General features: G+C 45.5%; 1 protein-coding gene across 1 annotated transcript in view; it reads left to right on the forward strand.

Annotated features, from left to right (window-relative positions):
• GPC3 (glypican 3) overlaps positions 1–18,562 on the forward strand; it is a 141,417-nt gene that overhangs the window by 51,896 nt on the left and 70,959 nt on the right. The window contains exon 3 of the mRNA XM_063423290.1: positions 12,870–13,564. Within this exon, the coding sequence (XP_063279360.1) occupies positions 12,870–13,564 (695 nt within the window). The remainder of the gene's footprint in view (positions 1–12,869; positions 13,565–18,562) is intronic.

An 18,562-nucleotide genomic window follows, 5' to 3' on the forward strand; every position in this document is an offset into this window, starting at 1 on the left:
CACCTGCTTTCAGCTGCCTTGAAGTTCCAGGGAATCTCTGAAGTGTTTGTAATAGGGAGAGTAGCCACAGTGTTGCAACGTTACTGTGGTTAAGTGTTTTCCAGAAGTGTTTTTGGGGATGCAGGGATGCTGTAAAGAATTGTTGCTCTTCTGCTGGCTCCTGCTCTTTCCCTGCCTCCAAAGGGAAAGGGTGTCAGGGTATCCCTAGATGGAAGTGTAGACTGCCCATCAACTCTGGCCAAACTGCCCTGGTAGTTTGTTTTTTTTGTCTTGGCTCAGGGTAAGGCTGTCCCAAGGGACCTTCAGGAATGTCCTTGGGAAAGGGACCTGCCAAGGTCTTTGGGTCTTGTATGAGAAGCTGAAAACCTTGGAGAAAAGAAAGAATGTTCATAGAATGGTATTTGTTTCAAGCAGGAAAATGGATTTTGATATAAATATGGGATACTGTCTGCAAAGGGGATTCTCTCCCCTCTTTGCCCATGCTGACAACTGAATTTTTTTCCTGGTGCCAGACACAAGCATAAAGTTCTCCCTTGCTCTCTTTCCAAGGATCTTTTCCATGCCATGGTGCTGCATGGTGCTGGAGCTCAGCTTTGTCTTGGGCAAGGGAGGTTTGAACTCAGATCACAAAATCATTGAGGTCTGAAAAGACTTCCAGGGTCACTGTGTTCACCTATTAACCCAAGACCTCCATGTTCATCACTAAACCATGTCCATACAGGTGTCATGTCCATGCATCCTTTGAACACTTCAGGGACGATGACTCCACCACTTCCCACAAGCAGCAAATGATCACTTCAGAGAGTGGAAAATGGGTTTGCTCTCCTTTTTCATTTCTAGAGGCGTTTAAAACTCCAGCTGTTTTCTTATCAAAAAGGATCCATCTCTGATGTGCTTGAGCCAGTCAGTTAAGTGCAAACATGACAGGAAATGAAATTTTTGGTTCTTGACAAGAAGTGAAAGAAAAATGGCTTTTCAAAGGCAAGTATTCTTCTGGCAGGAACAGTGGTAGGCTTGGGGTAGGGGAAGGCAGTTGTCTTTGGATCAAAATTCTCTGCATTTGAACCTGAGCTCTTTTCTCCCTTGGTTTTTCGCCATGGATATAAGAAAATCAGGCGTTGATTCCCACAGCAACTGAATAATTGCACCTAAATTGTTATAACCTCTCAAATATGTCAGTGCTTCCACTGGAAGAGAAGATTATGGATGGGAGGAGAAGCAATGTGAAGGTTTGAAAAAGGTGATGCCTTTTCTAATTCAGTGGAGGATGTCTGTAGAGGGAAGTGTGCAAGCACTTACTCAAAGGCTCACTAAACAATAAAATAATTGCAGAGGGACCATTTTAGACAGGCCATGATGCAGTATGTCTTTGAAATGACCCTCATGGGCTCTGCCCTCCCTGTCCAGAAATAAACTAATTCTCAGGACTAATGGTAAAATTCTGCAAGGCATGAATCCCCAACTTAAATAGATTTACAGTGAGTTAATAGATCTTCTAGCATATCTCTTGCCACCTATTTGTGGTGGCATCATTTTAACATGCACAGTAATTGAAAAACTTGTCAGGATTTACAGTCTTTTCTGACCTGTGTTTATCATACCTAAGAAAGACTCCATAATAGACATAACATTTGAAGTACAGACATAGACCTTGTGTGGAAGTGTTCAGACAGGAGGTCTCTCTGGGTGGTAACTTTTCCTTGGGAAAAAGGGGATTTTGGAATTATGAGCAGCTAATACTTAACAAATGCCACCAAGAGGGTCACATGCGCCAAGAGTTGCAGACAAGTCAGAACAGTGTAATGATGATGATGAACCTTCAGCTTTGGAGGTAGTATATTCTGTGTTGGTTTCCACATGCAGCCTTTGAAATACGTGATCTTTATTTTGAGGGGACTATGATGAAAGTACCCTTTGGAAAAGCAGTTTATTTTTTTCCCAGGCATATTTGTCCTTGCTCCTTTTGTTAGCATTATTTATAAATCAAGAGTTATATTGATCTGGAGATTATGTGTTAAACCATGTCTGAGCAGTGGTTGCTCTATTACTGAGAAAGGCAGCTGCCGTAAAACTTTTGGTAAATTTATCGATTCATACTCTTCGTGTTCCTCTTCAGAAAAAGAACAAGCTGAATTTTAATTTACTGGGAACGCAGCTGAACACGTGGCCCCCGTGTTCAGCAAGGGATTTAAGCCTGTGAGGAACTTTCCAGAGATGAATAGTGCCATTACTTTGCCGAGGATTATTCATGTTCTTGAAGGAAAGCCTCTCTGGAGCAGGCAGTGGAGCCTCCGATCGATTCCTGGCAGCTGTGGTTGTGAGTCTTGCTCCTGAGAGCCAAATTATCGTCTCGTGCTCCTGTTACAATGGTTGCCTTGCTCTCACAGGGGGGAATAAGGAGATGATAAAACATCGTCCTTGTAAAATGAGTGTTAATGAAACCAGGGCTTGGAGCCAGCACAAGCAGGACGCAGGAGCCATGCGGAATGCTGGGTATGGACCAGCCATGGGCTCAGCTGGTGAGCATCAGCCACCAGGACGTGATGTCCCACCTTCTGCTTCCTCCCTGGGCTGGGACCTGCCCACGCACCAGCTTAGAAAACAAAGTCAAAGCCAATCAAACAAAGAGAACAAAAAAAACCCCAAAAAACCAAACAACCAACCAACCAAATAAACAAACAAACAAAAAAACCAACAAAACAAAACAAAAACAGAAAAACCCCAACAAAACAAAACAAAAAACAAAACCACAAAAAACCACTCCCCAAACCAACAACTCCCTGAAAAAGCCAAGCAAACAACCCCTGCTCAAAGAAAAACAAATCACAAAAAAACGACCCAAAAACCCCATCAAATCACCTTCCCCAACAAACAAACAATACCCAGCCTCCCCCCAGGAAAACCACTGGTGTTTTGGGGGGCTCCACTCAAGGTACCACAGAGAAAGGAAGAGAAGAAGTGGGTCTAGTTTATGGAAAGTGCTAGGCTGGAAACTGGGGCCATGGTTAGGTCTTCCTGGTTTGTGTTTTCGTTTTTCTTGGGTTTTTTTAAAGTATGGAGATAGTGGCTGGGGTTTGTGTGCCTGGCCTGCCCTGAGTCCTGTTACAGGGGTGCTGCTGTGGCTGTGGTGTTGTGTGTCAGCCTCTGGGGTGTTTCAAACAGGAGGTGGTTGGGTACCCTGCTCCCTGACGAACAGGATGCTGCTAAAATATTCTGCATATGCTCAGTGGGTCAGGGAGCATTGCAGTGGCAGTGGCTGGTTGCACGTGTGCTCCTGAGGTGATCCATAGCCTTATTATCATGTTGGAATCCTGTCTTTGTCTGAGGTGTCTTGATACAAAACTAGCTTGAAAATCACTGTATTATTTTAGAGAACCTGGACATTGTTCTGTGTCTTGGAAACAGTCACTCCTTAGGGGGAAGAATTATATCGATGTTGGTTGCTGTATGTCAGTGAGTAAATGGCTTTCCCAAGTTCTGCCAGCACAGGTAGGAAACTGATAACAGAAATAAAGGGGCTGGAGTGACTAAAGAATGGTCAACAGGTGCCCTGAAATAAGTGCAAGTCCTTCGTGTTACTGTAGGGATCAAGAACTGATCTTCTGCCATTTGCTTTTCATCAGACAATTGAGATAACTTTAAAGAGAATTTGGCCAGGAGAGATTATTAAGGAAGGAATTTGCTGCTTAAATAAATAGTCTGCTCTCTATTGTTGGAGACTTAACAGGCTGATAAAAGCCCTCTGGAATGAAAGGGAGCCTGGAAAGCCCATCTCAGATCTGCCTTGTCCTAAAGTTACTGAGACCAGTGCACTTCCAAAGATTTTTTTTTCGACTTTTTGAATACAAGCTGAACTTGACCTGGTGGCTTGCTTTATCTTCATTTATTCTGATGAATAAAGGAATTTGCTAGGCTTGCATTTTTTTCAGAAGTTGTTTATAACTTTTAGTTTAAAATAAATGAAAGAACTATGCAAACTGGTGTCCTGGTCTTTAGAAATTTGGGTGGGAGTGCATGAAATCACGTGCCCTCTGCTTGATACCTGAGGCTTGTCATTCATCTTTAAAGAGATACTCTGCTTTTTTGATATCTTGATAAACCCATTAGGTCATCAAGGATGTTGCAGCCTCCAGTTAGTAAAATAAGGCTGTGTGGGTGACCAAGTAAGTTGGGTTTGGGGGTTTGTTGTTTTTTCGTTTGTTTGTTTTGTTGGGGTTTTTTGTTCAGTTTTTGTTTGGAGTTTTTTGTTTGTTGGGGACTTTTTTTGTTTTTTGGGGGGTGAGGGTGAGGAATGAGCTTGGTGTTTAAAAACAAAAACAAAACAATCCTAGATGTGATTTTACAGTGGTAAAATGCTTGGGTCTGTGATATGTACTCAGTTACCCAGGGCAGAGAGGTCTTTTTCTCAAGGTTTTTGTAGCTATTCCTGCTGCACTAGGCTGTGCTCCCTGGCTGAGCACCTTGCCTGAAATAAGAATTGTAGATGGAGTCTATTGTCTCTGCAGCAAATCAGAGGCATAAGGAAGACTAGGAGCAAAAAAAATAAGTGTTTGGGATAAAAAAAACGGGGAAGGTGAACTTGAGCCCCGGGCCTTATGTGGGTTTCAGCATCAGGACAGAGGCATGGGGGGCCTGGAGAGAAGATTATCATCTTTCTCTCATCTGACAGGTTACAGCACAACCCTTACCTCTACCAGAGCAACCTTTTAGCTGCAGAAAGCCTCTTGCATCCTCTTTCTCAACTTTTCCAGCTTGTGCTCCCAGGTCTTGATTTGAGCCTGCTTCTCCAGGCCCTTATTCCTCTTGCCCTTTGATTTTGATAAAGAATCATGTTCACCCACCACTTGCACCAGCCTCGACTGTTTGCATTTTTAACTTTGTCTTTATTAAATTTTCAGGAATCTGTTAGGCATTCACACATCTGTCATGGCACGAAGCGTTATTTTTCTTGATGTTCGGGAAAACAAATTACACAATGGATGTGCAACCAATATTTAATCAAAAACACCAAGGCCATGTGTTCAGTCATGAAACTCCAGGAAAGATTTTACTGCAGAGTCATTTTTGTGAGGTGTTTGCTGTGAGATTTTGGGGTTTTGTTAACTTTCACTTGAAGTGTAGGTTTCCTGTGTTGTCTTGGGTACTCCCAAGGGTCTCTAGGGATCTCTCAAAGCATCCTCGTACCTCCCAAAAAAATATTGCTTGTCTGTGGTCTGTTTCAGCACCCCTGACCCTGCCTTTTGCTGTCATGACTTTTGGATGCCAGTGTGGGGTACAGAGCACTGCACTGAGCTCCCTCCAAGTAGGGTCTGGTCCAGGTGAGGGGCTGGTTGGAAGTGGGGAGCTGTGAGCACCAGCATTTCTTGTTTCCTTGCTTTTGGGCTGGTAGCAGCTTGTGTTGGTGAGCTCTGCTATCAGCATTAACAAAGATTTTGTGTGCAGGATATAAATATTAAATGGGAGAAGCACAGTGTGACTAATTGTGTAACAGTTGGACTGTTACCTGGACTGGAACAGGAGCGTATTTTCAGGGCAGTTTGAGTGGGTATAATGAGATGGATCATACAGTATTTTTATTAGAAACTTCAGTGAGTGTATTTCAAACTGCCAGGGCACTATATAAGCTGAACAATTAAAAATAAATGGCTTTGGAGCTTGGCTTTTTGCTAGGAACAGATAATTAGGAGGAGATGCTTTTCTGTCAAAAGCATAAGGATTTGGCATTGGCTGGTGAGCAACACTGGCTTGGAAACTTGTAACTTGGCTGCTGTGGGAGTGAAGGCAGTGGGCATGGAGCTGGAAGGAGCCCTGTCACATTTAAAGACTGGACCTTTGCTCTCTTGGACTGGTGCTGATGGAGCAAAGGTAGAAAGGGCAAACCTTGATGGTTTAAAATTAAGAAGAGAAAGTAACAGAATTGTTCTATTTTTTTATTACTAATGCTTTGAAGCTAATCTCATAAGCTTGGGAGCTTGAGACCATAATTTTTATGGTGACAATATTGTAAAATTAGTCCAAGAAGCTGTGTCATAGTTGGAAAAAAAGCATTTCCTACGCTTTAAACCCAAATGTGCTCACTGCAACAAACCCTGTAAGAGCAGCAGTGGCACCATCTGATGGGTTTTGTAATGCCATAGACAAAAGTAATTATACTGCTTAGAAGAGATTTTGTCTCCAGATAATGTTGTTAAAAACTTGCAGTGTAGTGTAAATCATAACAGAACAAATCTGGAGGCTGCTTTCATTGCTGCCAGGGGAAATTCTCTTAGATTTTGTTTCCTTTCTGCTCAATATATTGCAAACCTTTTCCAAGTTGGTAAATAAATATTACCTGCTGTTTGAAAAATGACTAGGGGTTCATCTCACCAGTAGTGCCTGTGGCAGCCAGGCTGTTATTGCAAACAGTTGTTCCTCTCTTGGTGAGCTCTGTTGTGTTTTGGGAACACAGGCTCTTGTGATGGGGCTGAAGTTGTCTGATTCATTGGAGATATTAAAGAAATATTTTCTCTTTTTGGAGGTCACTCACATGAGGATTCCTCTGGCTTCTTTGGCCACTTTTGAGCAGTGTCACAGCAAGAGCCAGGTCAAAAAATACTTGGTTGATCTTGCAAACATCCAAACTTTTAGCATTTCTTTGATGAACATTTGAATTCCAGTCCATGAAGGTTGGTAGTGTTTTTGAGGGGCTGAGCAGTTTTGGCTTTTAGATGTAAGGGATTTTTAAAGGTTTGGAAACCTTGGGCCTGCCAGAAATGCAGTGATTGCATTGGGAACAGGTTAATGAACTAATTTATTTTCCAATGTCCAGCCTGGACACCCATGCTTTTGTCTCAGGGAGAAAATTATTCCTGTGGGCTGAGAGATTCCAGTGCTGAGCTCTCTCCTGATGATTTGTTGTTTGTGTCCTGAGAAGCAAAGGGAGAAGTTTTGCTATCAGCAGGGAAGTGCCAGAGATCAGGTGGAGCCAAGGCAGGTGAAGTCTGGCCAGACCAGAGGCTCTCTGACCCCTGAAGTTATTGCTGTGCCTTGTGCAGAGAGTTTGGTGTCAGGCCCTGTGAGCAGAGACCCTCCAAAGATGTGAGGAGAGCCATCGAAGCCTAAAAGAGGGACTTCAGCAAGTCCACTGAGCTTCAGGAGCTGGGTCACTTACTGCCCTGGAGCAGCTGCATCATAGATGAGGTTCAGTGTGGGAGGAGGAGCACATTCGTACCTGAAGGGGCATTTAAAGTGCATTTTGTGGAGCTGGGATTTCAAAATGGTCCCATGTGCAGGACAGGAAATCACTGTGTGCCACATTTGCAGCCTGTAATGCTCCCAAGCAGCAGCATCCTGGGGAAGATGCAGGAAATCACAAAATGCATCATCATCTGCAGAGGGAAATTCAGCTGACTGCCAGTGATCTGTGTTGACCTCAAAGGAGGTTTCTGCTGCATGGAAATCAGTTTTCTGTTTGTTTTACTAGTTTGGGATAGTGCATGAGGATTCACCACTGTGCCATACACTCCTGGAGGAAATGGCCCTGGAGTTTTCTGAGGGCGTAGTGAAATGGTGGTGACACCATGACCTGGTCTAGAATTGCTTGCCTGGTTTTCTCCCATCAAAAAACCCCAAGCCTTGCTGCTACTGCCTCTTGGTAGTGGAATAACAAAGGTTGTAGTTCCTCCACTGTGAAGAGATATCTTGGTGATCAAGATAAGCCTGTGTGTGGGGAGGCAAGTTTTTAAGCAAACAATCCTTCGTAAAAGTGCAAATGGGACTTGTGAGCTCAGCTCCAGAGGGTAAGTGGGAGTAGCCATGGTGGGAGCTTCCCTGCTCAGAAAGAGTTTCTGGTTGCAGATTTATGTGTCTAGATGTCAAGAAACAGGAAAGTCAATGCTGTAGGTGCAGTTCTAATGCCTTGGTATTCATGTGCTGAGGGGTGTGTGGGTCACATGGTCCTGCACCTCCACCTATCTTTCCACATATCTCCTTCCCAGGTGCCCATGGATGATGAGGTGCTCGTGCAGCAGGTTTTGCTGTGCAGCCCCTTCACCTCTGCTGAGCCTTTGCCAAAGAGGACTTGATGTGCTGTGTGACACCCAGAGAAGGGCAGCCGTCCCTATAGAAAGCTTGTCTTTACAGCAAAACCAGAGCAGCACATTACTGGAGGTACAGCATGAAGCCTATGGCACATCCTGGTGCCTGAGTGCCACGATGGACCCTGCTGTCCCTCCTCCCAGAGGTTACAAGTTTCCCAGAGGTGGTGTGTGGAGGTGGCTCCACCTGGCTCCTGTGCTGCTGCTCTTTGGTGAGCTGGCATGGGAGACAGAAAGAGGACAGACCCTGTTTCACCTTTGCAAACACCTTCAGCTGCTTGTGAAGCAGCCCTTGCTGAGCTTGGAATTGGAGGTGCGTGTCTGTAGCTACCCCAGCTCTGCAGCTGCCGTCAGATTTTGGCTCTCCCCTCTCCAGTGGGATGCTGTGTGGGAATGGCTTGCTGGGGTCACTTCTACTGGCTGCTTGTGGTTTGGGCAGCTGCATCACATAATCTCTTAAATAAACCCATCAAGTGGCAGACTGGGCTGGAGCCTCCTGCAGCCTGGGGCAGCCAGTAGGTTAATCCGGAGCTCCTCTGGCCCCGCCGCCAAACCCTTTGAAGTTTGCTGCAGCTTAGGAGCCAACGTGCTTTCTCAGGAAAGCTGGCATTTTTTACTAAGCAGCAGACTCTTATTATCTGGGCTGAGAACGCAGCAATTTCCTCCTCCTGCCAGTAATCCCCACTCAGGGTACTGTTATGCTCTTTTACAATTTATTTTCTCTAATTGCCGGTTTGCAGCGGCCACGCAGCTCTCCCTGGGCTGCGTTCTGGGGAATTTTTGCACTTTGAAAGGAGCTTACTCCTTCCCTTCTGGCTGCTGGAATCGGGCAGCAATTCCTCTCCAGATACTTCAGCAAGGGTCCAGCCTGAAAAATAAGTAATAGCCTGTGCTTTTCAACTGCTCACTGATATCTGTGGTCTAGAGTAGGTTCAGCTGTTCCATTCATCCTTTGGGAGTCCTGATAAACTGCACTTGACAGAGGCAGTCAACAGATGTACAGTACCAGGGCACCAGTGCTTGGTTGGTGATGATGCTCTGGTTCTCATCCTGCAAACACTCCCTTGGTTTCTTTCCTGGACAGGTGTCTAAGCCACAAGCATTTCTCCAAGAGAAATGCTGTGGGAAACTGTGCTGAAGTATTCCCTAAAGTCCTCATAGACAACATCCCCAGCCTTTCCTTGTTCCACCAAGCTGCTGACCTGAAGGAGATAAGATTGGTCAAGCAGGACCATGAACCCCTGTGGGGCTGGGCCTGATGCCCTGGTTGTCTTGTATGTGCCATGTGATGGCACTCAAGATGATCTCATCCTCACAGGTACCGTCACATTTGCCAGCCTCCAGTCACTTGGGACCTCCCTAGGTAACCAGGACTGCTGGCAGATGATGTACAGTGGCCTTGTGAGTTCTTCTGCCTGCTCCCTCAGTACCTGCAGGTGGATCCCATCCAGACCCATTTCTGTGTATGTAGGTGGTGTAGCAGAGCCCTGACCATTTCCTCCTGGATTGTGGGGACATTGTTCTATTCCCCATCCCTGCCTTTCGGCTCAGGGTGCTGGGTACCTGGAGAAAAACTGATTTTACTAAAGACTGAGGCCAAGAAGGTGTTAAGTACATCTGCCTTTTCCTCATCCTTTGTCACTGTGTTTCTCCCTTCACTGCATCCAGTAAAGGATGGAGATTATCCTGAGCCTTTCTTTTGTTGCTAATGTGTTCAGAGCAACATGTCTTACACTCTGCTGTGTGTGCATCTGTGTATGTACTCTGCAGTGATGGAGATTGAAAAATGTGAGCCCTGCTCAGCCGTGCAGTGTTTTTGCCTGCTGAAGTTGGGGGTAAGTCTGATGCTTTGCTTTGTATTCACACTGCTTCAGCCAGACTTGCAAAACAGCTGCCTTAAATGGCAGCTTTCGAAAATATCCTTGAAATAAAAAATACAAGAGAGAAAAGATTGAATTATCCTCCAGCAGTGAGTTTCAATAATGCCTTGTTATGAGTGGGGCAGATTTTATCCGCAACAAATCCAGGCTGTTGGGTTTAATGGGGGATCAGAAGCCTGTGTCAGGTCTGCAATGCAGCGTCCCCCCGTGTCCCTGTGACGTTCCCTCGTGGGAGCCCAGGGGACTGACCTGCAAAGTTTCCTCCCCTTTGAAGTGCTCGGAGCCTGGCTGAGGGTCACTGCAGCTGCTGGCAGCTGGGGATTTAGAATTCCTGCAGCCAGCGCTTTCTGAGGATATTTCAGAATAAGCAACTACTGTGGGAGCTGGGTGGGAGAGATTTTGGATGTGTAAGACTTCTTTTTTACAAAGTTTTATTATTTCTTGCATCTATTAATAGGGCAGCAGGAGTCTCCATATGCTTTTATAATCCCTGTTGCGCTTTCTAATGGATATATGCAAAAGCTCCAAGGCGCATAAAATAGACACTCTCAGCCAGTTATTATGATAAAAATTATGTGCATGTCATGACCTTTAAAGCAGTGGGGACTGTGTGTGCATGCTCTTCTGATAGGCCACTGTTCTCCATTCCTTTCTGAAGTCCTTCTCGCTGTAGGAGGTTTGCATAGGAGCTTGGAATATTTTTCTAATCAGCGAAGAGTCTTTTGGCTCTGATGATAACTGGCAAAGCACAGAGGAGGGAGAAAACGGAAGAGTGATGACTTTTTCTAAAGGGAACTAACAGAGAAGAGGGTAAAGGTGAATAGGGAGGCACAGCATGAAAATCCTGGCACTGTCTCCACTCCAAAAAACACTGGTCCAAAAAGTTCCTTGTGCTTTTTGAAGCAAAAGCTGTTCTGGTGTTCTTGAAAATAAAGGGGGGGGGGGAATGTTTTGTAATCCATGTGTCCTCTTTAAGGAGACCTTTTTCTTAAAAAAACCCCTTTTAATAATAGTGCAACCAGCATTTCAAATAGTGCAGTAGTGCACTGCTTGCAGAGCCCCTTCTGTGTCACACTTGCTGTTGTCTTGCCTGGAGATCTTTGCCCTCCTCTGTCTGGGGTTGAGGAGTGGGATGCTGGCTGTCGTGGGAGGGAGGCAGGGAGAGAGGGGCCCTGTGTCCTTGCACCACTGCATTCCTTGGTCTGTGCTGTGAGGAAGGACGGATTGCTGTTGCCTGGGAATGCAGATGGTTCTTCTTGGCTTGCCAGGACAGTCCTGGTGTGTCTGGAGCTGGGGATTAAATGCTTCAGCAGCATGCCTGGGAGGTTTGCAGGCACCACATGGAATGGACACGCTATTAGCAGACGTATATCAGCAATTTCTGATTAGCTCTGATCACTGCTTACACCACAGATTTCTGCATGCTGGGGTGGGGTGCAGCAACAGCACCCTGTTCTTCCAGGCATCTCTGAATAGGGTGCACCCAGGGAGAAAGAGCTGGAAGTCCTGGAGTTGTGATGGTTTTAAAAGCTCTTGAGTAATGCAAGAGGTTATGCAGGGTGAGCAGCAAGGCCCAGTATTGCTTGTGACAGTGTTGATACTGAACTCCTGTGGAGACGTGTCAGGCCATGCTCAGCTGCATTCCAGCCTTAACAAATGGGGGAAATAACTCTTATGGCTTTAAAAATTAAACATTCCCTTTAATTATTGAACATGAATAATTTTCATGCAAGTTGAGCTGGGATGTGTGTTTCCAGAGTGACAGGGTTGAGAGCAGTTACATCGTGGGGTGTCAGTGACCTGTGAACTGAAAGGCCGTTTATTAATTTTAGCATTTTATGAATAGTACCCTGGAGGGTGGGACATGGGCTGGTAGAGCAAGTTGGCCAAAGAAAAAGACTTTAGCTTGCACTATGGCCTCCCCTTCTAATGCTTTAAGGTGCAAACTGGTGTGTGTGTAGGTACATTGTTCTTATACAGAGGGGTATGGATGCTTGGGAAGCCTCCTGATGAGGAGGGCTATAATAAAAGAATAACTGTGCAGTGTCTGTGGGGGCTTCTCTGCTCACCTTGTGGAGAAGACGTGGTCTGAAAGTCCTAAAGTCTTTGAAGGTAGAGATGGGAAAATGCACTGTGATATTTCCTAGCAAAATGACAGTCTCTGTCTAAAAATTGGATTTCATGGGACAGTGTGGGACAACCTCGTATGTTACAAGAGTGTTCCTGGCTGGGCACCCACAGGTGGGCACGGCACCACTGGCTCTCAGCATCGCTCTGGACAACGGAGCAGCTCACAGCCAGGGCAGATGAAACATTGGATCTGCAGCTGAAGTGAGCCTTTTCATTTGGGAATACTGCAGTGCTGTGGGGGTTTCCCAGTGGCTTTGAGGACGCTTGGTGCAGGGTACCTGCTGGGGATCGAATCAGAGTATTGCCTGTGATTAAACTCTTTTAAGTATTTTCCTTTTTATAATGGAATGTCAGCATTTACTGTTTCCTGATTTTAAACACTGTAGAGTTTGTCAAACGTTTATCTCTGCCTTAAATTAAGTCTGCAGATAGAATTCCTGTTAATTTCAAATCAATATGACGGGAGGGAAAGAAAGAAATTGCAGTCTAGCCCTTTTCTGGAATCAATATTTTCTTTAAAAGCTGAAATGTTGACTAGATCATAGTTCCTTTTTTTTTTTTTTCCGTTTTGAAATGTAGCTTCTGTTTAAAGAATTTATGCATTTCCCCTGGAAACTGCTGATGCTGGTGTTTCGCAGCAGGCACAGCTGCCAGCAGGTGTTTGACCCAAGGCAGGCAGGATGGGGCCAGCCCTGGCAGCAGTGATGTGGTAGAACATTATCCTCCCTGTTTCTGAGCTCACCATCTCTTAATAACACTTTGTTGTTGTTGTTCTGTTTTGCAGAGGCCTTCGAAATTGTAGTGCGGCATGCAAGAAACTTCACCAACAGCATGTTTAGGACCTACTACCAGAGCATGGGGCCCAAGGCTCTTAAATTTGTTGGAGAACTTTTTACTGATATCTCGCTGTACATATTGGGCTCTGACATCAGTGTCAATGACATGATAAATGAATTTTTTGACAGTTTATTCCCTTTGGTTTACTCTCACTTGATTAATCCCGGCTCCCCCGATCCCTCTGTGGAAATGACCGAATGTCTGCGGGCGGCCAGGAGAGACCTCAAAGTCTTTGGGAGCTACCCGAAGACGATGATGACACAGGTGTCCAAGTCCCTGCAGGCCACACGGGTCTTCCTGCAGGCGCTGAACCTGGGGATCGAGGTGATAAACACGACTGACCACCTGAAATTCAGCAAGGACTGCGGGCGGGCACTGCTGAAGATGTGGTACTGCTCCCACTGCCAGGGGCTGCTCCTGGCCAAGCCCTGTGCTGGCTACTGCGGGACGGTGATGCAGGGGTGCCTGGCGGGCATCCTGGAGATCCATAACCTCTGGAAGGAGTACATCGGGTCTCTGGAGGGGCTGACCAGAGGCATGCACGGCATCTATGACATGGAGCACGTCCTCCTGAGCCTGTTCTCCGTGGTGCGCGATGCCATCGTCCACGTGCAGAAGAATGAAGGGAAGCTCTCGACTGCTGTGAGTAGTTCTCTGCAGTTCCCCAGGCTCTCTGCCCTGGCTTGTACACAGACTCTGTGTGTTGAAACCAAGCTGTCCCTTTCCTCCTGCTAACAAAACCCAAATGCTCTAGTTACCAAACTCCTTCCTAGCCCCTCTCACCTTCCAAAAAACTTTCGGTAGCATTTGAAACCAGTGTTTGCAGGGCTTGGGTTTGACATTAAGGGCTTTGCCTCTTTTCAGGTTTGTCAGAGCAGAAGGCTCTGGATTTGCCCTAGGGTGTGAGGTTGGGAGCTGAGATGTCCCAGCATCTTCAGTTTTCCCTGAGTGCTGTGCTTGCCCTGGGTAGCTCTGAAAGGCTGGCCCTGCTCTCCATGTGTCTTCTGCCTCCTTTAACATCACAAAAATGTACTTCCAAATAGATGCCAAGCAGAGGCATGTGCTGTAGCATCCCCTGATGTACCAAAGAAGAGCTGATTCTCCATCTTTTAGTAACTCATTCCAGTTTTGGGCTGCATTTAATGAGATTATTTCTTATTTTTATTTGACTCTTTAAAAACACATTGTGTGAATTTCTGAGCTTCCTGAAAAACTGAGGCTGTCTTGTTTTGAAAATCCTGCTGCTCTGTTTGAACACCAAGGACAAATGTACTGTGGTAGTACAATGCTTGTTCTGCAGAGGAGATTTTTCTTGATACACAGCTGAGCTGCTCCATGTAGGTAGGGAAGAGTTGGGCACGGGGCAAATGTGCAGGAGTGTTGTAGTAGTTTGCTTAAAGCCAACGATGATTAAAATCTGACACTGTTTCCCTGTTAGCTGCTTGTTCCTGCCATTCTTGACTCCTGTTTACAAAAGAACTGTGTTTATGTAGGTCACTGTACTACTTGCACTGCAAGTAACTCATATCTTTTTTAGGGGCCACCATGGAAAGGTATCAGCTTATGGGCTTTGAGCTGAGTGGCACTAAGCCAGCAGCACTTTGTGCTGTTCTCTGCGCTGGCTTTGCTCAGCCACCACACTTGTACAGGCTGTGAAATAATGTGGTGGCACTTGGGTGGTTTCCCACCCCAGGTAGTTCGGCTCACATGGAGCAAGCTTTCTTCAAGGCTTAAAAAGGGTTTAGGGACCAAATTGCACTGAGTTGGGTTGCTCTTGTGTGGCAGTGACCAGGAGGAGTCTGTGGCTGGGCTGGGTGTTGGTCACCTGGGCAGGTGGGCCCAGGCAGGACTTGTGGGCAGCATGTTAAGCTCCAGGGTACAGTGCAGGACATTGGCTTTTAACCTGGCTGAGGCTCTTTCTGCAGAAAATCACTGTTTTACAGCAGCCTGCCAAGCACTACTTGTGCAGGGAGGTTCCAGCTGACGGTCAGAAACAGCAGGTCTGCTGAGCCAGGGGAAGTTGTTCTCACATCAGCCAGAACCCTCAGTCAACCCCCTCTGGAACAGCAAAGAGCAGGGACATAACTGTAGGTTTACCTTGAGTTCAGGTGAAATGGATAATTCAGGTTACAGTTGATAAAGGAGAGAAAACCCAGCTCCACTCTAAGCCCAGTTGGTATTTCCAGGGCAGTAAGGAACAAAACTGACTTCTATATGTAGAGTGAGCCTGTTTACTCTCAAAAGATTCGTTGACATATTCAACTGTGAGCAAAAGCATCCAACATGTTTTGCATTAGTGAACCCACCACGCTTGTGGGTGCTAAAGCAGAGCAGGAGCATTGTGCGTGTGGGCTGCGTGCCAGGTTTTGTGAGCACAGACCTGGGCATTGCTGTAGGGTCCCGAAAGGATCAGTGTTTGTTCTCCCACATTTTTCTTTTGGCACAAAAACAAGAATGCACTTTTTCTTGGAGATGTCCACGTATATAGTGAACAAACATGACTCTCCCTTATATAACTGAATAACTTTGATCTGTCTGCAGAGAATGTGTTTGTGGGAGGACAGGTAGATGGAGGGCCACTAAAGTCAACACAAAGCAGTAGAGCTACAATCTGCCCATCCTCTCCCAAACCAGAACATAAATTAACTTCCTTTACAATAAAAAATTACTGGGCATTACAAAACCATTCAGTGCTTTTGTACATGGTAAAGCTGTTGGAATTCATTAGTGCCATATGTAGCTAGGTACGCACTTAATCATAACTCTTCTTTATTATTTAATACTTCAGTGATTAATTTATTTGCTCTAGAGACATTTTTGCGTTATTAGAGTGAAGAAGAAAAAATCCAAGCCAAACAAGCCAGTTGCCTGGCAATTGTCACCAAAAAAGAATGGCCACTGAGTTTTTGAAGTTTGTTTTTAAAACACTGATGTTGCTCATCATCATCATCAGCTGAGGGTTTTATGTCAGACCTGAGGCCAGAGCAACTTTTTTTTTTTTTTTTTTCCTAACAAATGAGCATATGAGCTGTTCAGTGGAGAAATAAGGCAATAATGGAAGCACTGCCTTTCTTAACTACAGTATTGCAGAGGGCTGACTCTAATAGCTGAGCTGCATCAGGATCTGGGGTAAATATCTTTGTAAGATATCACTTTATAAGTGATAGAATACAACTTTTTTTATTTAGCTGTGCTATGATGAAAGTTTTTCTGTTAAACTTATCAGCAGATATTGAGTTTCAAAGAATATACCTGGAAGCAAACAGTTATATTTACTGTTATTCTGTAAATATGATTCTTTTTAGATACTGTAGTCATACCAAAGTATGAAATGCCACAGGGATTGTCTTTGAAAATGTGGGTTTTTACACTCGCCCTGGCTTCTCATATTTACCTCTTTTATTACTGACCTTGACCGCTACTGCTTCTGTAGGCAAAGTACAGACAAATTTCTCAATACCTGCATGGTGTTAAGAATAATGACAGGTTATTTAATTATCATTAAAATCCTCTGGACTGATGGCAAATTTATCTTCCATGCCCTTAGTGATTGTACGACGAATAACAACACTACTGCATTTGCCTGTCCTTTGGGCTTCTTTTGTTTTTCACAGCATTGGTGGCATTTCTGCAGCAGTGGTTTTGCCTCCTGGTATTTCAGATCCTCAGGCATGTTACCTGACTGAGCATCTTTTCTCCATGTTCCTTATTCCCCCTTGCCGCCTACTCCTAGGCTGGGTGTGGGCATTCTCACACAGACCTGGACCCATTTGTAGCTTGGGGCAGATCTGGCTACAAAGGGCATATGAGCTTGAGCTCCAGAGGTGTTGCAGAGCCTCCAGGTAGGTTTCTGAGGAGCTCTACAGTCCCAAAGAGGAGGAAGTCATCCTGCTGTAAATCTGCTTTTGGAAACTGTGCCTCCGGGCATGCATTTAAATGGGAGCCTGTGTGTTGTTCCTGGTCTGTAAACAGCAGTGCAGAAGAGTGAATTCAGTAATGTGGCAGTAAACAGTTCCCATCCCAAGCCTTGCTTTAGTAGCTAATTTGTCAGCCGTGGTGTGTTTTAGGGCTTTATTATTTCTACAATTTGTGTGCTTAAAAACTTCACCCCTAAAACCTGCTATTAAAATACTTTATCAAGGAGGCTGACTCTCAGGGCATACTGGGAAAAAATTGCTGTCTAGGCCTATATCTATATTAATTTTCTAATATCCTACCTTTTCCCTCGTTGAAAATCTGCCTAGTATGTCCACCTCTTGTAGATATTTTAATCATCAGTGTAGTGAAGAATGATTTTATTCAGTCTGCTGGTGCTTTTTACCACAAACTAAGACAACTGGGAGAGATGCAGTACAAATAAGCTTAATAACATATTCAGCCCCAGCACCTCCAAAAGTTAGTGCTTTCTCTCTTAATTGGAATTACATGGGTGACAGTCAGGAGATCTTACGTAGATAAAAGTTGATCTCCTCTGAAGTTAGAATCATATAATGATTTAGGTTAGAAGGGTCCTTAAAGATCATCTGGTCCTGACCCCCCTGCCATGGGCAGGGACACCTTTCACTGTCCCAGGTTGCTCCAAGCCCCATCCACCCTGGCCTTGAAAATTGGCAGGGATGGGGTGGCCACAGCTTCTTCGGGCAACCTGTGCCAGGGCGTCAGCATCCTCACAGTCAAGAATTTCTTCCTAATATCTAATCTAAACCTCTGTCAGCTGAAAGCCATTTCTCCTTGTCCTATCACTCCTTGTTGTAAGTCCCACTCCAGCTCTCTTGGAGCCCAATTAGGCACTGGAAGGTGCAGTAGGATCTCCTGGAAGCTTTCTCTTCTCCAAGCTGAACAAGCCTAACTCTCTCAGCCTGTCTCCATAGCTCCCGACCTCTGATCAGCTCTGTCACCCTCACTCCAACAGGTCCATGTCCTTCTTATCTTGGGGGACCGTGGAGCTGGAGGAAATACTCCAGGTGGGGTCTCACTGGAGTCGGGTAGAGGGACAGAATCCCCTCCCTCAACCTGCTGCCTGCCCCATTTCTGATGCAACCCTGCTGCCCAGCCCCTGCTGCTCCCCTTGCAGTCTCTGGTGCAGCTCTACCTGCAGAGCAGTGCCTAGAAAGGAAAGAGCAGGGAGCTCAGCAAAGTCTTTTTTTCTTTCGCGCAGAACTGATGGCTGAATTTCTAGAAAATCCTATTAAATTGCAATATTAACCGGAGCTTTGCTGAACCACTTGCACTCGTCAGAAGGAAGGAAGCAGAAAGGGGCCAATGCTTTATGGGAACAGCATGCAATTCCCAATGTGCATGTCCTGTGAGCAGATCCCTGCTGCTTTACTTTCCTGCAAACACCTTTAAAAGACTGTTTAGGTTTGGTTAGCTAGGTTATACAGCTGTGCTGCTGGGGTGCTGTGGAGGTGATGCCATTGTGCAGGCTGCGTTTCATGTTATCCCAAAGCTGAAGTGCTCACCTCACCTGGCTCAGGGAGAATGCTTGGTGTGAACCCAGCTCTGATGGCCTTGGGAAGCCTGAGCCAGGAAAACTGGACCCTTGCTTCCCTAGATTTTTAGAGAATCCTGACAGGGAGTTCATAAGCATGTTGTAAAGATAACCAGGTACTTTGGTGGATTGTAGCACCACAGAAACAT

Source organism: Prinia subflava, chromosome Z (genome assembly GCF_021018805.1).
Source record: "Prinia subflava isolate CZ2003 ecotype Zambia chromosome Z, Cam_Psub_1.2, whole genome shotgun sequence".
NCBI classification, from domain to species: domain Eukaryota; kingdom Metazoa; phylum Chordata; class Aves; order Passeriformes; family Cisticolidae; genus Prinia; species Prinia subflava.